General features: G+C 51.1%; 1 protein-coding gene across 5 annotated transcripts; it reads right to left on the bottom strand.

Annotated features, from left to right (window-relative positions):
- Positions 1-1,819: 1,819 nt before the first annotated feature.
- Positions 1,820-15,458, bottom strand: LOC102457366 (uncharacterized). 5 transcript variants are annotated; one of them, XM_089770806.1, is made up of 3 exons: positions 15,265-15,458; positions 12,569-12,663; positions 1,820-5,000 (listed from the first exon to the last, which is right to left on the bottom strand). In XM_089770806.1, the coding sequence occupies exons 1-3, from the start codon at positions 15,411-15,413 to the stop codon at positions 3,772-3,774; spliced, it is 1,473 nt and encodes a 490-aa protein (XP_089626932.1). In that variant the 5' UTR covers positions 15,414-15,458; the 3' UTR covers positions 1,820-3,771. The 5 variants fall into 5 exon arrangements, with proteins under 5 accessions (XP_089626932.1, XP_075770180.2, XP_089626931.1 ...); XM_075914065.2 differs by having other exon boundaries at positions 12,463-12,663; positions 15,265-15,393; XM_089770805.1 differs by lacking the exon at positions 15,265-15,458 and adding an exon at positions 14,761-15,225.
- Positions 15,459-15,512: the final 54 nt, after the last annotated feature.

Raw genomic sequence — 15,512 nt, forward strand, 5'->3', positions numbered from 1 at the left:
TTGTTTTTCTTTTCACAGGCAGAACCAGCCAGGGGGCTAAGGGCCTCCAGTTGCCTCTCCCTCTTCCCTACTTACTCTGCCCAAAAGCCAGCCCTCCTGTGCCTGGCAGTGGCAGGAGCACTGGAGACAGGTTGCCTGAGGATGGGAGAGGAGACAAGAGGCCTCATCTCTCACATACTTTCCCTTTACTTTCATGCCAGGAATCACAGGTGACAGGGAGCTCCCTGGCCAGCCTCAGCCACTTCCTGCTTCATGGCCTAGGCCCAGGCAGCCCATCGGGGGTCTCTGTGTGGCCCCCCAGAACTTTTGTTTGCCGTTGCCCTCCCACAACACTTACACGGCTCACAGGTGGATGCTGGCTTGATACTTAACCCCACGGCTCAGCAATGAGCCCCCCAAATTCCCCCTGTGCTCTGGGAGCCAGGTTTGCTGTTTGAATTCTGTGAAGCAGTTAACGTCAGGCCTGGGATAATTGACCGATTTCCCTAGCCCTGGAGCACTGTTGCACTCACAGCTGTGATGGCCAAATGGTGAAGGGAGTGGATTTGAACATTCAATATGGGTTCCCTGTGCAGGTTCAAATGCTGCTCACAAGGAGGCCTGTGTTTTTCCCCTCCCCCACCAAGCTCCAGCAACACAGCTACATAACCCCTGAGACACACTCCACCCACCCATCTCTGTAAATCCCCTTCTGCTCCTTTCAGAGAGATGCCTGAGATGATCCCTCACGCTGGGTCATTCAGGTCTCAGCACCTGCCACTCACCCAGCACCCCATGGCTCAGCCCTACCGCTGGGGCTGTTCCATTTTAGAGTGGGACAGAAGCTGAGCAAGAGGCCCTTCATGCAGGGGTGGAGAGGAGCCAGCAGCAAGGACAATCTGGGGGGAAGGGGGCGAATAACCAGAGAGGAACAAGGGGCAGGCGGGGAACTTTTGGAGGGCAAAGGGAGGGAGGAAATACAAGATGGCTACATCTACACTAGCATGATTTTCCGGAAATGCTTTTAACGGAAAAGTTTTCCGTTAAAAGCATTTTCAGAAAATTTTTCCGTTAAAAGCATTTTCGGAAAAGAGCGTCTAGATTGGCAGGACACTTTTCCGCAAAAGCACTTTTTGCGGAAAAGCGTCCGTGGCCAATCTAGACGCGCTTTTCAGCAAAAAAGCCCCGATCGCCATTTTCGCGATCGGGGCTTTTTTGCGGAAAACAGTACTGTGCTGTCTACACTGTCCCTTTTGTGCAAAAGTCTTTTGGAAAAAGACTTTTGCCCGAACGGGAGCAGCATAGTATTTCTGGAAAAGCACTGACAATCTTACATGAGATCATCAGTGCTTTTCCGGAAATTCAAGCAGCCAGTGTAGACAGCTGGCAAGTTTTTCCACAAAAGCAGATGATTTTGCAGAAAAACTTGCCAGTCTAGACACAGCCGATGGGTGAGGCCTCAGGGTAGGCAGCAGTAAGAGCCACAGTGTGGGCGGGGCCTCAGGGGAAGAACGTTCCTGGAGGGGGTGAGGCATGTTAAGACAATAGCGGCCAGAGGAGAGAACTGAGCAGCCTTTCTTTACAGCTCTATTCACACGCAGGGCGGCTCTGAGTGATCTGAGCCAGGGATTGTCCGAGGAGCCTCCTGGTGATATTCCAATGTCCCTACAGCACAGAGATTCCCTACATGAAATTTTAGCAATAACCATTGTTTTTCTAATCCACTGTGAACTTTTTAGCAGCTGGAATTTCTGGAATCTTCTTCGTGACAGGAGTTAGGGTTTTGTCTCTAGGGAAATATAAGAGTCTTCAGAGCAAAAAGAAATATAAGAGTCTTCAGAGCAAAAAGACTGGATTCAGGGATCCTCCTACATGGGTGCCCTAACTGTGGGTCTTTCCCTCTCTGTCCTCACCGAATGACTTAGGATTTATACACAATGGAACTGTTTCACTAGCAGACTGAGGAACCCACATCAGATCAGCTGATAGCTGTGAGGCTCAGGTACTCTCCTGAGGGGTGGTAGAACTCTGTTCTAAACCCTTAGCTTCATTAAAGGGAGAGGAAGGGCAGACATAAAATAGTCTCCCACATCCTGGGTGAGTATCCTGATGACTGGCCAAAAGGTTATAAAGAGCCCCACACTGCAGAGTTCGGCAGCCTCTAAGAACATCTACTGGACTGGGCCCTGTTGTCAGAGGATCATTTCGCTTCCATGATTCATGAGTTGGAAAAATTATGCACCTATTTCCATAAAAGGGGCAGGGCTTAGGACATGCCACAGTAGCTATTTTACATGGTTCCCCATGTAATGTGGAGATTTAGAGATCCAAGTTAAGGCACCTGTCCCTCCTCATTCATTTAATAAGGAACATTGTCACATTATTCAGTCTTTATTGATCCACTGCCATTTTCCTGATATTGTATGAACAAAAACATGGGGCATGTCAGTGTCATAAAACCACTATCAGAGAGGAATGAGAAATCACGGCAGACAAGAAAAAGATGGGCTTAGGTGTGTAACATCAAATGTAAATAAAGTGACCGAACACAAAACATTCAGATTTCCCAACAACTTATACTCAAGTCCTGTCATAATGTGGGAATCTTATCTCAGCCTCTCGCTCTGCATGGCTCTGTTCTTGGAAGAACATTTCATCTCCAGTTTTAATAATGCTGCATGTCCTCACTACACAGCCAAAGTAGGCGTGCTGGACTCTTAGATTTGTTGGAAGAAGGAAGAATTATATTCTCTTGGCCCATCCCTAGCCAGCACATTTCTCCTGTGTGCGTCTTGAGTGGATGTGCTTACATCTCAGGAGGGATAAGCAGCGCTAGAAGGCTTTCCAGCACACTTTCCATCTCTGTAGATTCTCTGTTTATTAAGAGCTGTGCTCTCACTGAATATGGCACATTTAAAGGATTCTTTCCTGTGTGGATTCTCTAGTGGACAACAAGGATTGACCTCCAACAGAGGCCTTTCCTGTCCTTAGAAAATCATAGTCTCTTTCTCATCTTTGGGTTCTCTAATGTGATAGAATGTGTGACCACTGACTAATTTTTTTTTTATTGCACTGCATGTGTCACGTTTCTCTCCTGACAGATGTTGAATGAGGTGTCAGCTCCAAGTGATCTTAAGCCCGCCATCAGTGCAGTTACAGGGGTTTTGTCTTGTGTGAACTGTCTGATGTACAATAGAGTGTGAGTGTTCACTGAAGCGTCTCACAGAGCAGCTTTACACAGTGTTCTATACAATTTTTCCCACACAGGTGCAGAATGAATTTTGTTATGGGCACCAAGAGGGAGGGAATGTGACACACATCATCTCCATATTGGTGCACAGAACAAAAATCATGTGGTAGGGGTGGGGCTCAGAGGTTTGGATTGTGGGAAGGGAGCTCAAGGGTGGGGCAAAGTGTTGGATAGCAGGGGTCAAGTTGGGAGTGTGGGCCCTCAGGTGGCAAAATGGGCTTTAGGTGCAGGCCACTCAAGGACTGAAGCAAGGGGAGAAGACTCCCATGAGTTCTCTCTTCCCCAGCTCAAGTGCTGCTGGGAATAGGGGGGAAAGGCATCTCTCCCTGCCATAGCAGCTTTGGGGTTGGGGCTGCAGGACTGTCCCCCAGCCATGGCAAGTCTGAGCCAGCATTGAGATAGTGTGTACAGGTATCTCCCCCCCCCGACCATAGCCCTAAGCTCCTGTATGGCATTTAATAGGCTGCTGCATGGCCACATGACCACACAACTTAAAGGGAACTTAGGTCATAGGATTTCTCTCCACATTAATTATTTGATGTTCAATGAGGGTTTTGTCCATAGTCAGAGCCGTTGAAGAGGGTCTCGTCAATGTGGATTCTCTGATGTTTAATCAAGTGTGCGTTCTGACTGAAGCTTTTGCCACAGCGAGAGCAGATGTAGGGTTTCTCTCCGGTGTGAATTCTCTGATGACTAATCAGATGTGAACGCTGATTGAAGCTTTTCCCACAGTCAGAGCAGTCAAAGGGTTTCTCCCCTGTATGGATTCTCTGATGTTTAATTAGGTTTGCGCGTTGACAGAAGCTTTTCCCACACTCAGAGCAGATGTAGGGCTTCTCTCCTGTGTGGGTTCTCTGATGATTAATAAGACTTGAACGCCCACTGAAGCTTTTCCCACAGTCAGAGCAGTAAAAGGGTTTCTCCCCTGTGTGGGTTCTCTGATGTATAACCAGGTGTGCATTCATAGAGAAGCTTTTCCCACAATCAGAACAGTGAAAGGGTTTCTCTCCTGTGTGGGTTCTCTGATGTATAACCAAGTATCCATTCCCACTGAAGCTTTTCCCACAGTGAGAGCAGTTGAAAGGTTTCTCTCTTGTGTGGATTCTCCCATGTCTAACAAAGTCTGTCCTCTGACTGAAGCTTCTCCCACAGTCAGAACAATTAAAGGGTTTCTCCCCTGTGTGAATTCTCCTATGTGTAACCAGGTTTGAGCGACGAGAGAAGCTTTTCCCACAGTCAGAGCAGTTGAACGGCTTCTCTCCGGTGTGGATTCTCCTATGTCTAACAAAGTCTGTCCTCTGACTGAAGTTCTTCCCACAGTCAGAGCAGTTAAAGGGTTTCTCTCCTGTGTGGATTCTCTTATGTGTAACCAGGTTTGAATGATGACAGAAACTTTTCCCACAGTCAGAGCAGTTAAATGGCTTCTCTCCTGTGTGGATTCTCTGGTGTAAATTAAAGGCCTGTCTCCGTTGGAAGACTTTCCCACAGTCACTGCAAGTGTAGGGTGTCTCTGGATGGGAGATTTTCTGTTGAACAGTTTCTGTGTTTCTTTTCACTCCCCTGCTTCTGTGACTGGATTTATCTTGTCCCTCCACTGGACAGTTTCCCTGGACAGTTTCCCTTTCTTGGCTACACTGATTCTCACAGGTCTTGCCCTGCTCAGGTCTCTGGGAAACTTGCCCTTCAGATCTTTCCAATAACAGCCCACATGGAGGCACTTGCTCCTGCAGAAGACTCTTCTCATTGTTCTCACTCAGCGTCCCATCACCTACTGGAGCAGAGAGAAAATCGAGACAGGAGTCATTCTCTCTGCTGAGCTAAAAGGAAAACTCTGAAAGAGGAACAGAAAAGGGAGAACACATCCAATACTGGCTGAAAAGGTTGAATAATCATGAGCTGAGTTCATCCTCTTTCCTCACAACCCTTCCCAAGGTGACATATCCAGCCTCCCCCGCCCACCTTGTGACTGGAGTTGAAGAGTCAGACTTGATGAAACTGCACAAGTGACACTTGCTATGAGGACACAGAAATTAGTTTCTGAGTCAGGCTAGTCGAATGCTCAGCTGTGTGGGTGTCACTGATGAACCCCCCTTACGGTCTGTGCCATTACTGCTTCCAGAGCCAGGATCTGAGTTGCCCACCCAAAGAGGATCCTTCCCCACCTTGCACAGACTGGGCTCTGGCTGGTAGAAGATCCCAGGACACACCCACCTGCAGTAAAGGTGCATCCCCCCTGCATCAGGAATGGCCCAGGTGATTTATCAGGGGAGCTGAACACTCTGCTGAGCTCTCTAGGGTACAACTCAGTCTCCTTCATGACCCATTCCATCCCCCCATCCCAGGGCCAGACAGGAACACACTGCTCAGAAGAGGAGCTCTAGTGAGGGCTGGCAGGTGTGACAGTGAGGCCCTCAGGCAGGGCTCAGATGGCAGCAGCCACATGGCAGGTCACTAGAACTTGGAGAGAAAAGACCCAGCAGAGCTCTAGCTTCCCAAGGGTTCTGTCCACAAAACTCCTGGCTGGAGGGCTCGGCTCACCCTGCTCTTTGGCTCAGGTGCTCTTCTTCAGTGTTTCTTAAACTTTTTAAGACTGAGGAACACCAAACACACCAAAAAATATTTTTTTTTATGAGAAACACTATTTTTTTTTTTGAGAAAAAAAAATCAAACCCAAAACCAAAATGTTGCCTGCCCCTTTAAGGGCAGCCATTTTGAACTCTATTGTTCTCTGCAGCACACCTTCGACTGTCTCACGGCACAGTGGTGTGCCATGGAACAGTTTAAGAAACACTGCTCTATTTGAACCAGAAGGAGGCAGAGGAAGTTGTCTAAGCAGCTAAGTTAGGGCTACTCAACACATGGCCCGTGAATTGGAGCCAAAAAAAAAAGCCATCAATATAACGGTCTTCTGTTGATATGCATTTTAGTAGTTAAATTCCTGCCCTGTCATTGCTCATTAAAAGTGCTGTCATATGGGTAGAAATCGGGTAAATATTGATTTTTATTAATATCAGCAGAACTGACTTAAATGGGGCTTGCATGTTGTGTAGTCCTGCCTTAATCTGTGTATTCATGCCTATCAGTGTGACAGAAGCTATTTGCATATATTTGCACATATATTTGCATGTATATGCAAACACACTTAAGTTGAGGCCCTCGCCAAGTGCTGAGAGTATCACTGTGGCCCCCGGGACTTTCAAAGTTGAGTAGCTCTGAACTAAGTGAATCCTTGGTGGCTGTTTCAGACTCTGCCTACGTTCCACACCCCTGACACCAACTGCCTGTTCTTTGGTGGGTCCTGTCAGTTGCCCACAATAACTGCTGCTCCTGAGGCTGGCCCTGGTGGTGTTGGGCTGTGCTGCTTTTTCAGGGTGTGTGGTCAATACTGCACCTGAGCGCTCTGTCTGCTGCCTTGATTCTACTCTGCCAGCAGCAGCAGCTGCTTTGTGTGGTTTCCCCACCTTCCTCTTGTGGCCAGCCTGGCCTCCCGTATATTCTCCCTCCTTCCTCCCCAGCTCAGCTGCACAGAATCTGCCATTCACATTTTCCCATCTTGTGGGCGCATTCCTGACATCTACAGCCAGACCCCTGCTGGGACCGACATTTAGTGCTGGGAAGATCCCTCTGTGATGTTATAAGATTAAAATATGACCATGTAGGTCATTGTGCTACCACAGTTACACAACTGCAATAAACCTTGTGCAAAGTGTATCACACGCGATGTCAGTGGGAATGTTCTGATGTGGCGACTGTGATCATCCCTGTCTGTATGTGGACATCATTTTTGTAAATCACGTTATGAATATGGACCATACACCTGAATTTCAAATATGGCTGCTGCTGTGGAAACACCCACAAGGTAGTTTTCATCCAGGCCAGCCAGCACACTGCGAATGGAGCAGTCAGAGTGATGGTCCAACAACAAAACCCACGGCCCATGGAAATCTCATCGCACCAACCGGACTTTCCTATGGACTTTCAGCCAGACAGTGGGCAATGCCAGGGCTCATCAGAGCAGGCAAGGGCATGTGACCAGCTCATGTGACACAAAACTCCATCTCGCCCCTGTGCTTTTCAGCTCACAGTGCTAGAGGCTTTGCTTGGAACAATGAGCTCCCTGTAAGCTGTGCAGACGTGCGGCTGCACAGGAGAGATTCACACCTCGCCCAGCAGATCAGCACCGCGTGCACAGCTGGCAGCAGGTGCCCCTCCCCCCTCTTGCACTATCCTGCCGCTGCTCCTAGGAGGGACCCTCCTGCTAGCTGGGGGGGGGGGGTGGCAGCGCTGACGTCAGGATGTCCCCCTGCACCTGTACCCCAACTCCGCAGAGCAGGGCAGAGGGGACACAGCCTGGCTCCAGAGACCACTGAACGGTGACAGGCTGCCTCTCTGACAGAGGCAGTGCTCTGCGTGTGCAATGTCCCCAGCAGCCACTTCAAACGGCCTATCACACACACACACACACACACACACACACACACACACACACACACACACACACACAGTGAGTGACACACAAAAACACACACCCTGTGTCATACACACACCTTCCCCCCCCCCTCGCTCTTGTGCCACATCTGCACAGGGGTCAGGGACAGGGCAGGACAGCTTGCTGTGCCTTAAAGAGACAGCGCATGGGGTTTCCCAGAAACTGGCCCCACAGGAGCCATCACACACACAGACTTTGCCCCCCTTCCCTCTCACACACACACACAACTGATCTGAGTCACTGACAAACACAGCTATGATGCCACACATACACAACACTGTTTCTGTGTCACACACACAGTCATGACTTTTTAAAAATAGGTATTAATCCTAGGGTGTTTTGTTTCTACTGGTGGTGCACAAGAGCACGTGCCAGTGGCCACAACAACATGTTTCCTACACATGGGCGGAAAAAATGAAGGGAACCCTGCCATCCACATGCCAGAGAGCTATACGCCATTTGGCCTCTTCCCTGCTTTGATCTCCATCCGTATTTGATTTCTTTCCCCACTTGTAACTCCTACCTCTTTCTCTTCACTTCCATACAAACCGTGAAAGAATTGGTAACTGTGTGACTCTGGGGTTCAGATCTGAGTTATTTATTGGCCTGGGTGTGTGGCTGGTCCTTTGGCATCAGGAGAAGCCTTTGGTTAATGAAACTTGTTTTAAAACACCGCTCCTCATTAAGTCGAGTGTCTGGGCACTGAAACAAGGCCTGGAATATTACGGAGGCTGCATTCCTGACTTGTGGTTAGCCAGTGTGGTGAGACAGAAGAATATATTTGTTGCTGGCAGAATGCATCTTATGGGAGAACCACCACTAGGTTTGTGGTATGTCTGCCCGATTTCTCAGCAAACTGTCCTGAGCGTGGTATTCCCAGATGTGACCCACTGAGGCACAGTGACACCCCTGCGAGCTGAGCAGCTCAGGCCGGCTTGCTTGCGTTGTAAGAATGCCCTGTAGGAGGATGTTGGCTTTGTGGAGTCCTTCGGGTGGTGGGCTGGGCTGGCGAGGAGAGGCACATCTTCCCTCGGCTCAGAGATGGGGACGGACAGAGAAGGCGTGTGCCACACAGTACTCCTGCACCTACCCCAGCCCTGCAGCTGCTCCTGCCCAGCACTCCTGCCCCCTAACCAGTGGGCCAGGCTGCCTGCTGCCCTGCCAGTTTTTAAGCCCAGTAGCAACAGTAGCTGAGTGCATGTGGCCATGGCCTGGCTGCCTCATTGCCTAATCAAGTCATGGGGGTTGAAAGATACGTGGCTCCCGATCCTGAACGTCTCTGTCTCCACAGCGAGTGCTGCGAGAAATGGGAAGTACCTTGGGGTCCTGCACAAACCCTGAGCCCATGTTGCTTTTGTCAAGTGATGGATGAAACACCTGAGGGGATGCGGTGTGCCTCCTGCTTCTTGTGAGCTTTGGAGAATAGGAAGAGAAAAGTCACCTGTCTCCTAGCAGAGGACAGCACCGCTCTTATGGCCCTAGAGCAGATGAGATAAAGGGCGAGAGTTTTCTATAGCAGCCTTTTCTCTCCACACTGACCAATCTCTGAGTGGCCCTAATGGAGAGCATGGGTGCCCAAGCTCTGGCCAAGCTCTCAGAAGGGCTCTGTGTGATGCCCACGAACCAATCTGCAGGCACCAACAGCTGATCCCGCAGCTCTACCTCACGTTCTGGGATGTCCTGGCCCCGGGCCTTGCCATGAACTGGGCAGAGCCCCATGGCAGTGTGTGACTCCTCTCACAGAGGGGCCCTGTGCACCCTGCTGCTGGAGAAGCGGGACCTCCATGCCCTGAGGAATTGGTGCTCAGCGTCGCTACTGACCATGGACTCTATGGGCGCAGCCAGTCACAGAGCTGTGACGCACCAGTGTAAAGGCGCCCCCGGTGCTGTGAGCTGCTCCCCTCCTGGAGGTGGTTCGTCGAGAGCTCACCGCACCACTGATGAGGAATAAATGGGCCATGGCAGAATGGAGAGGGGCAAGTAGAGGAATCCTCCAGGGCCACTTCCATAGTCTTGTGGTCTTACACCTGCCTCCACTGCCTGCCAGTTTTCTGATACCACTAGCAGCTTGCTGTGCTCCCTCTGAGGTGTTTCCTCTGAAATCACTCAGAGCTGCAGAGATCTCCTCAGCTCCTGAAAGCTGATCTCTGCAACCAGATCTGCCCCATGACCCATGCGTGGAGCCCTCCTGTCCGAACTCCTCTTGCACAGCTCCCATTTTGTGGAGGTTCCTCAGTTGCCACAGAGGCTGGTCTGGTGTCACCAAAGTCAATGACCTCCTGGACGATGGTTGGCAGCCCCACTGGGTGGATGGTGGATCCCACTATGATTGCCCAGTACATAGCGCTGCCGACCCGACGTCCTCCACTCTGTGCTCCAAGAAGTAAAGCCTGCCTTGCCCCTGCCACTGTGGCTCTTCTCAGGCAAGGTGTTCCCCACCTGCCCGTGTCACCCAGCTCGCTGGCGCCGGATAGGCCCCTGCACATCAGCTCCCACCCATCGCTCAGAACCTCTCATTTCAGCTGACTCATATTGAGAATCTCTGTGTCATCCCCAGAGAAGCTCTGCATACTCACATTGCCCTAGTCATCCCCTTGGACTCGTGTCCTGCCCAGACACACACTGGCTGGACGTGCAGCCTCCTCTTCAGGATGAGGCACTCTCGGGGGCCAGCCTGTGTTCTGCCTTCATCCCACGGCCCAGCAGGAATTAGAGTTGGCTGGGCTCTGCCATGGAGCACGGGCATGTTGCTGACTCCATTTTCAGCCTTCCCTGGTGCTTCGTTTGTTCTGGGTGACAGGGAGGCCCAGGCCTGTCTGTATCTAGAGTGTGGCAGGGTTACAGCCCCTTTTCTGTCTCCTCTGGAACCCCTTGCTGAGACTCTTCCTGCACTTTTGTCTTCACATTTGTATTGACTCACTGCCCACATAAGGCCCCACAAGTCTTCAGGCCTCCTCGTTGGCCACCGGTAAAGGCAGCCACACGTCACTGCAGGACAAGGGCATGGCAGGGGTGTGTTCTGTGATTTGGGTCAGTACGATTGTATCTTGAGGCCCATGTTACCCCCAAACCATCCTGCTCAGTGTCCAGTCACCAACACTCAGTCCTGACAAAGCAACATTGGATAACTGAAAACAGTGGCAGAAATAACTGTCCACAGACAGCATGAGGTAACGTGGAAATCACCGGACACAGGGGGCATGAATGTCCGGAGGGATGAAGCAAAATGCCCAAGAAGCAATGTTTATCCTGGTGCGTATTTTCAGTTCATGCTTTTCCAGGATGACAAGTAAAAACCCTCCAGTAAAAACAAGAAGGGGAAGGGAGGCCCTCGGTATAACAGTACTGATCAATGGCTGGGAACCAGAACAGGCCGGGCCTTGGCAGAATGGTAGCACACTAGGTCCCAACTAACCATGTAAGCACATTCCAGATGGGGAAAGAGGATAGAAAACACACTGATCTCTGCAGTAACTACAAACACACACTCCTAAGAGATGGCAGAGGAACACACTGACGCCCTATGCAAACCAGGGGAGATAAGGGTATAATAGATATGGATATTTTTTTCAAATGAGCAGGTACAAAGATAGGGGGTAACAACACAATAAATCTGGCTGAGCGCCTTAGCCCCCAAATGCAGCCTGGGTCATTCTTTGGCTACGACCCTGAACTGTGCTATATGGGCAAGCCGGATGCTCTAACTCCAGAGACAGACACCCTGAGTAGCTGTAATGACTCTCTTTGACACTAGCAGCAATTCACATGGCACTGCAGCTGCTATGGGAAGCAAAGATTATCAGTTACAGCAGTACCTAGGATCTCCGGTATCAATCAAGACCCCACTGGGCTATAGGGGTGCTTATATGGAGCTGAGCATCTCTCCTATTTAATGTATTTATCCTTCTCCAACCCTGTGAAACAGGAACATACTATAATAGCTATTGCAGAGACCGGGGACTGGACACAGTCTAAGAGACTTTACCAATATCACAGCAGAGCAGGAAATTGAATGCAAGTCTCCTGAAGCCAGACACTCACATAGGAAGAAAAAGTCCGTATCCAAATATATTTCACTCTAGTCAGACGACAAGACAGTTGACGTGATTATCTCCATTGCACACAGAGGCAAGTGAGCCCCAGATAGAATAAAGCTGGACTTTTCAAAGAACACAGGCCCTGTGCATGCAAAGCATGTTTATCTACTACAGAGCTACTCCACCACCCCCACCACAGAGCGTGAACTGCCTCATCCATCCTCCCTCAGCCCCAGAATCCAGCCCCTCTCACGGGCAGGAACCAGCATGTCACAGAGATCAGCCACAGGCAGGCAAGGACTCCAGGAACCGCACCCTCCTTCCAAGTGGCTCAGCCCAGTGGCACAAGGAGGACCCCGTAGGCACTAACAGCAGCTGCACTCAGACCCAGAACTCTGGTACCTTCTGTTCCTGTCTGGACCCTTCCACTGACACCTCCGGCCAAGGTACAACATGGGCAAGATGGTGGGGAAGCACATTGAGACCTTGGCTGTAGGAAGAGCCGCACCATTATGTCATGTCTCTGAACCTGCTTCCCCTGGGAGGGGGCGTGGAGGGGACAGTCTCTCACATGGGAGCCAGGATTATTGGGGCTGATACTCCTGACACTAGCGTACAGGGGGAAAGGCGGGACTCTGAACCAAACCCACCTCAGCTGCTCTAGAGCCCACCTAGCCTCTGATACCCACAGGAACAGGAATCCTTACCCAGCCAGCTCACAGCCTCATAATTCTCCTGCATCACATCCCAGTAGAGGGCTCTCTGGTCCGGGTCCAGTAGAGCCCATTCCTCCTCAGAGAAATACACAGCTACCTCCTCGAAGGTCACCGTCTCTGCCACAGCCATTTCCTTTCCCTGGTTCTGCAGGCCATGGGCTGCGCTGGAGTAAGACCTGGGTGTTCTGCAGCCTGTCAGGGGGAGAAGGGCAATTGGAGACATTTCAGAAGGAGCTTTAATCCTTTCCACACCCCCATTCTCCTCAGACTCTGTCCGTAGTGACACACATGCTAGACCCTGGCATTTGGGGCAAATGCTTGAGTCTAGATATCCATAAACAGCACACACCAGTTAGATCCCAAATCTATATTCATTTCTCCGAATACCTGGCTTGAGTTATAACATTACTGCACCTGCAACGATGGGATTCATTCCAGTGTATCCAGTGTTTCTGATGAACAAGACATTTATTCACCTGGATGTAGGTGTCTAAATTCAGGCGCCCATCTTTAAAGCCCCCTAGTCTTCATGATTTTATTTGTAGCACAGACCTAGGCACTCTCATCAGGACTAATCTGACAGAGATTTTATAATCCCTCTCCACAACAGAAATTAAGTGAAGTGAATACGACTATGCAGATGCTTATTATTAAACACACGTGCTGAGTGTTTGCAGGATGAGATCCTAAAATTCATGGATTCAGAAGATATCACGCAGTCATATCCCCTCTGCGGCACAGGCCATTACACTTAGCCCAGTTACCCACACACAAAGCTCTGTTTCCCCAGAGCATGTTTTCTAGAGTCACACAGTGTTGATATGAAGACATCAAGGCTGTGTCTAGACTGGCAAGTTTTTCCACAAAAGCACCTGCTTTTGAGGAAAGACTTGCCAGCTGTCTACACTGACCACTTGAATTTCTGCAAGAACACTGACGATCTAATGTAAGAAATCAGTGCTTCGTGCGGAAATACTATGCTGCTCCCATTCGGGCAAAAGTCCTTTTGTGCAAAAGCTTTTGCGCAAAAGGGCCAGTGTAGACAGCTTAGATTTGTTTTGCACAAAAAAGCCCAATTGTGAAAATGGCGATTGGGGCTTTTTTGCGCAAAAGCGCGTCTAGATTGGCCACGGATGCTTTTGCGCAAAAGTGCGTTTGCGGAAAAGCACCTGTGCCAATCTAGATGCTCTTTTCCTCAAATGCTTTTAACGGAAAACTTTTCCGTTAAAAGCATTTGCGGAACATCATGCCAGTCTAGACGTAGCCCAAGAGATGGCGAATCCACCGTCTCCTCTGGCCATTTGTTTCAGTGGCTAATCCTCTTCCCTATGGAACATTTGTGCCTCCTTTCTAGCCTGAAATTGTCTGGCTTCACATTGGTGGTTCTCACTGAGCTGTATCCACTAGACTGAAGAGCCCTTGGGGATCCAGCAGTTTCTCTCCATGAGCAGACTGATACAGTGGAAGCCAGTCAGCTCTCAGCCTATTTATTGGTTTAGACCAACCCCACATTGAAACTGAACTGACAGAGCAGTGAAATAGACAAGATTGAAGGTGCTTTACATTGTGTGCTTTAACTTCACACCCCATAGACAACCCCTTACTGCAGACAGGGAGTTGCAGGCATACAAATGCAAATACCTGTCACAGCAAAGCAGCAGTGTCAGGGGGGATATAGAAGGAGCAGGGGGCCACTGGACACTGCTACCTGGGTAGCAGGTTTAAAACTAATAAAAGGAAGTTCTTCTTCACACAGCGTGTTGTCAACCTGTGGAACTCCTTGCCAGAGGAGGCGGTGAAGGCTAGGACTATAATAGAGTTTAAAGAGAAGCTGGATAAATTCATGGAGGTTAGGTCCATAAAAGGCTATTAGCCAGTGGATAAAATGGTGTCCTTGGCCTCTGTTTGTCAGAGGCTGGAGAGGGATGGCAGGAGACAAATCGCTTGATCATTGTCTTCGGTCAATCCTCTCTGGGGTACCTGGTGCTGGCCACTGTCGGTAGACAGGATACTGGGCTAGATGGACCTTTGGTCTGACCCAGTACGGCCGTTCTTATGTTCTTATGACACTCCACTCCCTGCTGGCAAACAGGGATCTGGAAGCAGCCGGACCCCCCCAGCACTGATGGAGACAGAAAACACGGGACAACTTGCCTGCTTTTAAGAACAAGGCAGGATCTTGCAGCAGGGCTTAAACCCAGTCCTGTCCCTTCCGCCCGGGGCGCTGCTCGCCCTGGCCGAGGTGCTGGGCAGGAGGAAAACAGCAGCTCCCCAGCCACGGACTCTCACCTGCTTTGGCAGCGCCTCCCGGCTCCCAGCGGTACCTGCTGCAGGCACCGGCCCAGCCCTAGGAAGTGGGCGCTGCTGCACCCCCATCCTGGTAGTGGGGAAACTGCTCTGCCCCCTCTACCGTGCAAACGCGGGGAAACTGCTCTGCCCCCCCTACCGTGCAAACGCTCCCCCCACGGGGGTAGTTTTGTTTGCGCCGTGCCCAGACTCTGTTCTCGACCCCGCTGCCTGCCCCTGGCTTTGCCCCTGGGCCCCGCAACCAGCTGCGCGATCTCCCCGCCCAGGCGCAGACTTTGCCCCCCTGCGATTTCATGCATCAATGTCCTGCCCCACAAGCTCCACGCGCCAGAGCCCGAAGGGGGGGGGGGGGGTGTTGCACAGACCCCCCCTGCGAGATGCCCGGGCTGCGAACCCCCCATCAGGCCCGGTTTGCAGGGGATGCTCCGGCCCCGCCCCCAGCAGCTGCTGCCCGGCCCGGCCCTTTGCCCGGGGCGCGCCCCGCACCTGCAGCCTGTAGCGCGGGTCCCTGCCCCGGGGAGCCCAACCCCGCTGGGCGGGGGCGTGGCCAGGCAGCTCCCGGTCTGAGCTACGCCCTGGAGCTGACCCCGGACCGGAGTCACAGCGCACGCGCAGTCTGACCCCCCCTCCGCCATTCCGCTTCGCCCCGGCCGGGTTTTCAGTGCGTCACCCTCCCGCACTAGTCACTTCCTGCCCCTCCTCCGGCCCCGCCCACTAGGGACGAGGCCGCCGTA

The sequence above is a fragment of the Pelodiscus sinensis genome, chromosome 19 (genome assembly GCF_052426305.1).
Source record: "Pelodiscus sinensis isolate ZL-2025 chromosome 19, ASM5242630v1, whole genome shotgun sequence".
Classification (NCBI taxonomy): domain Eukaryota; kingdom Metazoa; phylum Chordata; order Testudines; family Trionychidae; genus Pelodiscus; species Pelodiscus sinensis.

Coding starts and splice junctions, on each gene's coding strand:
- LOC102457366 (XM_089770805.1), bottom strand. CDS start 15,179: ATGGGGGGTTCGCAGCCCGGGCATCTCGCAGGGGGGGTCTGTGCAACA. Junction 12,664..14,760: donor GGGAGGCGCTGCCAAAGCAG/GTGAGAGTCCGT, acceptor TCCCCCTGACAG/GCTGCAGAACACCCAGGTCT. Junction 5,001..12,568: donor AGACGGTGACCTTCGAGGAG/GTAGCTGTGTAT, acceptor TCTCTGCTCCAG/TAGGTGATGGGACGCTGAGT.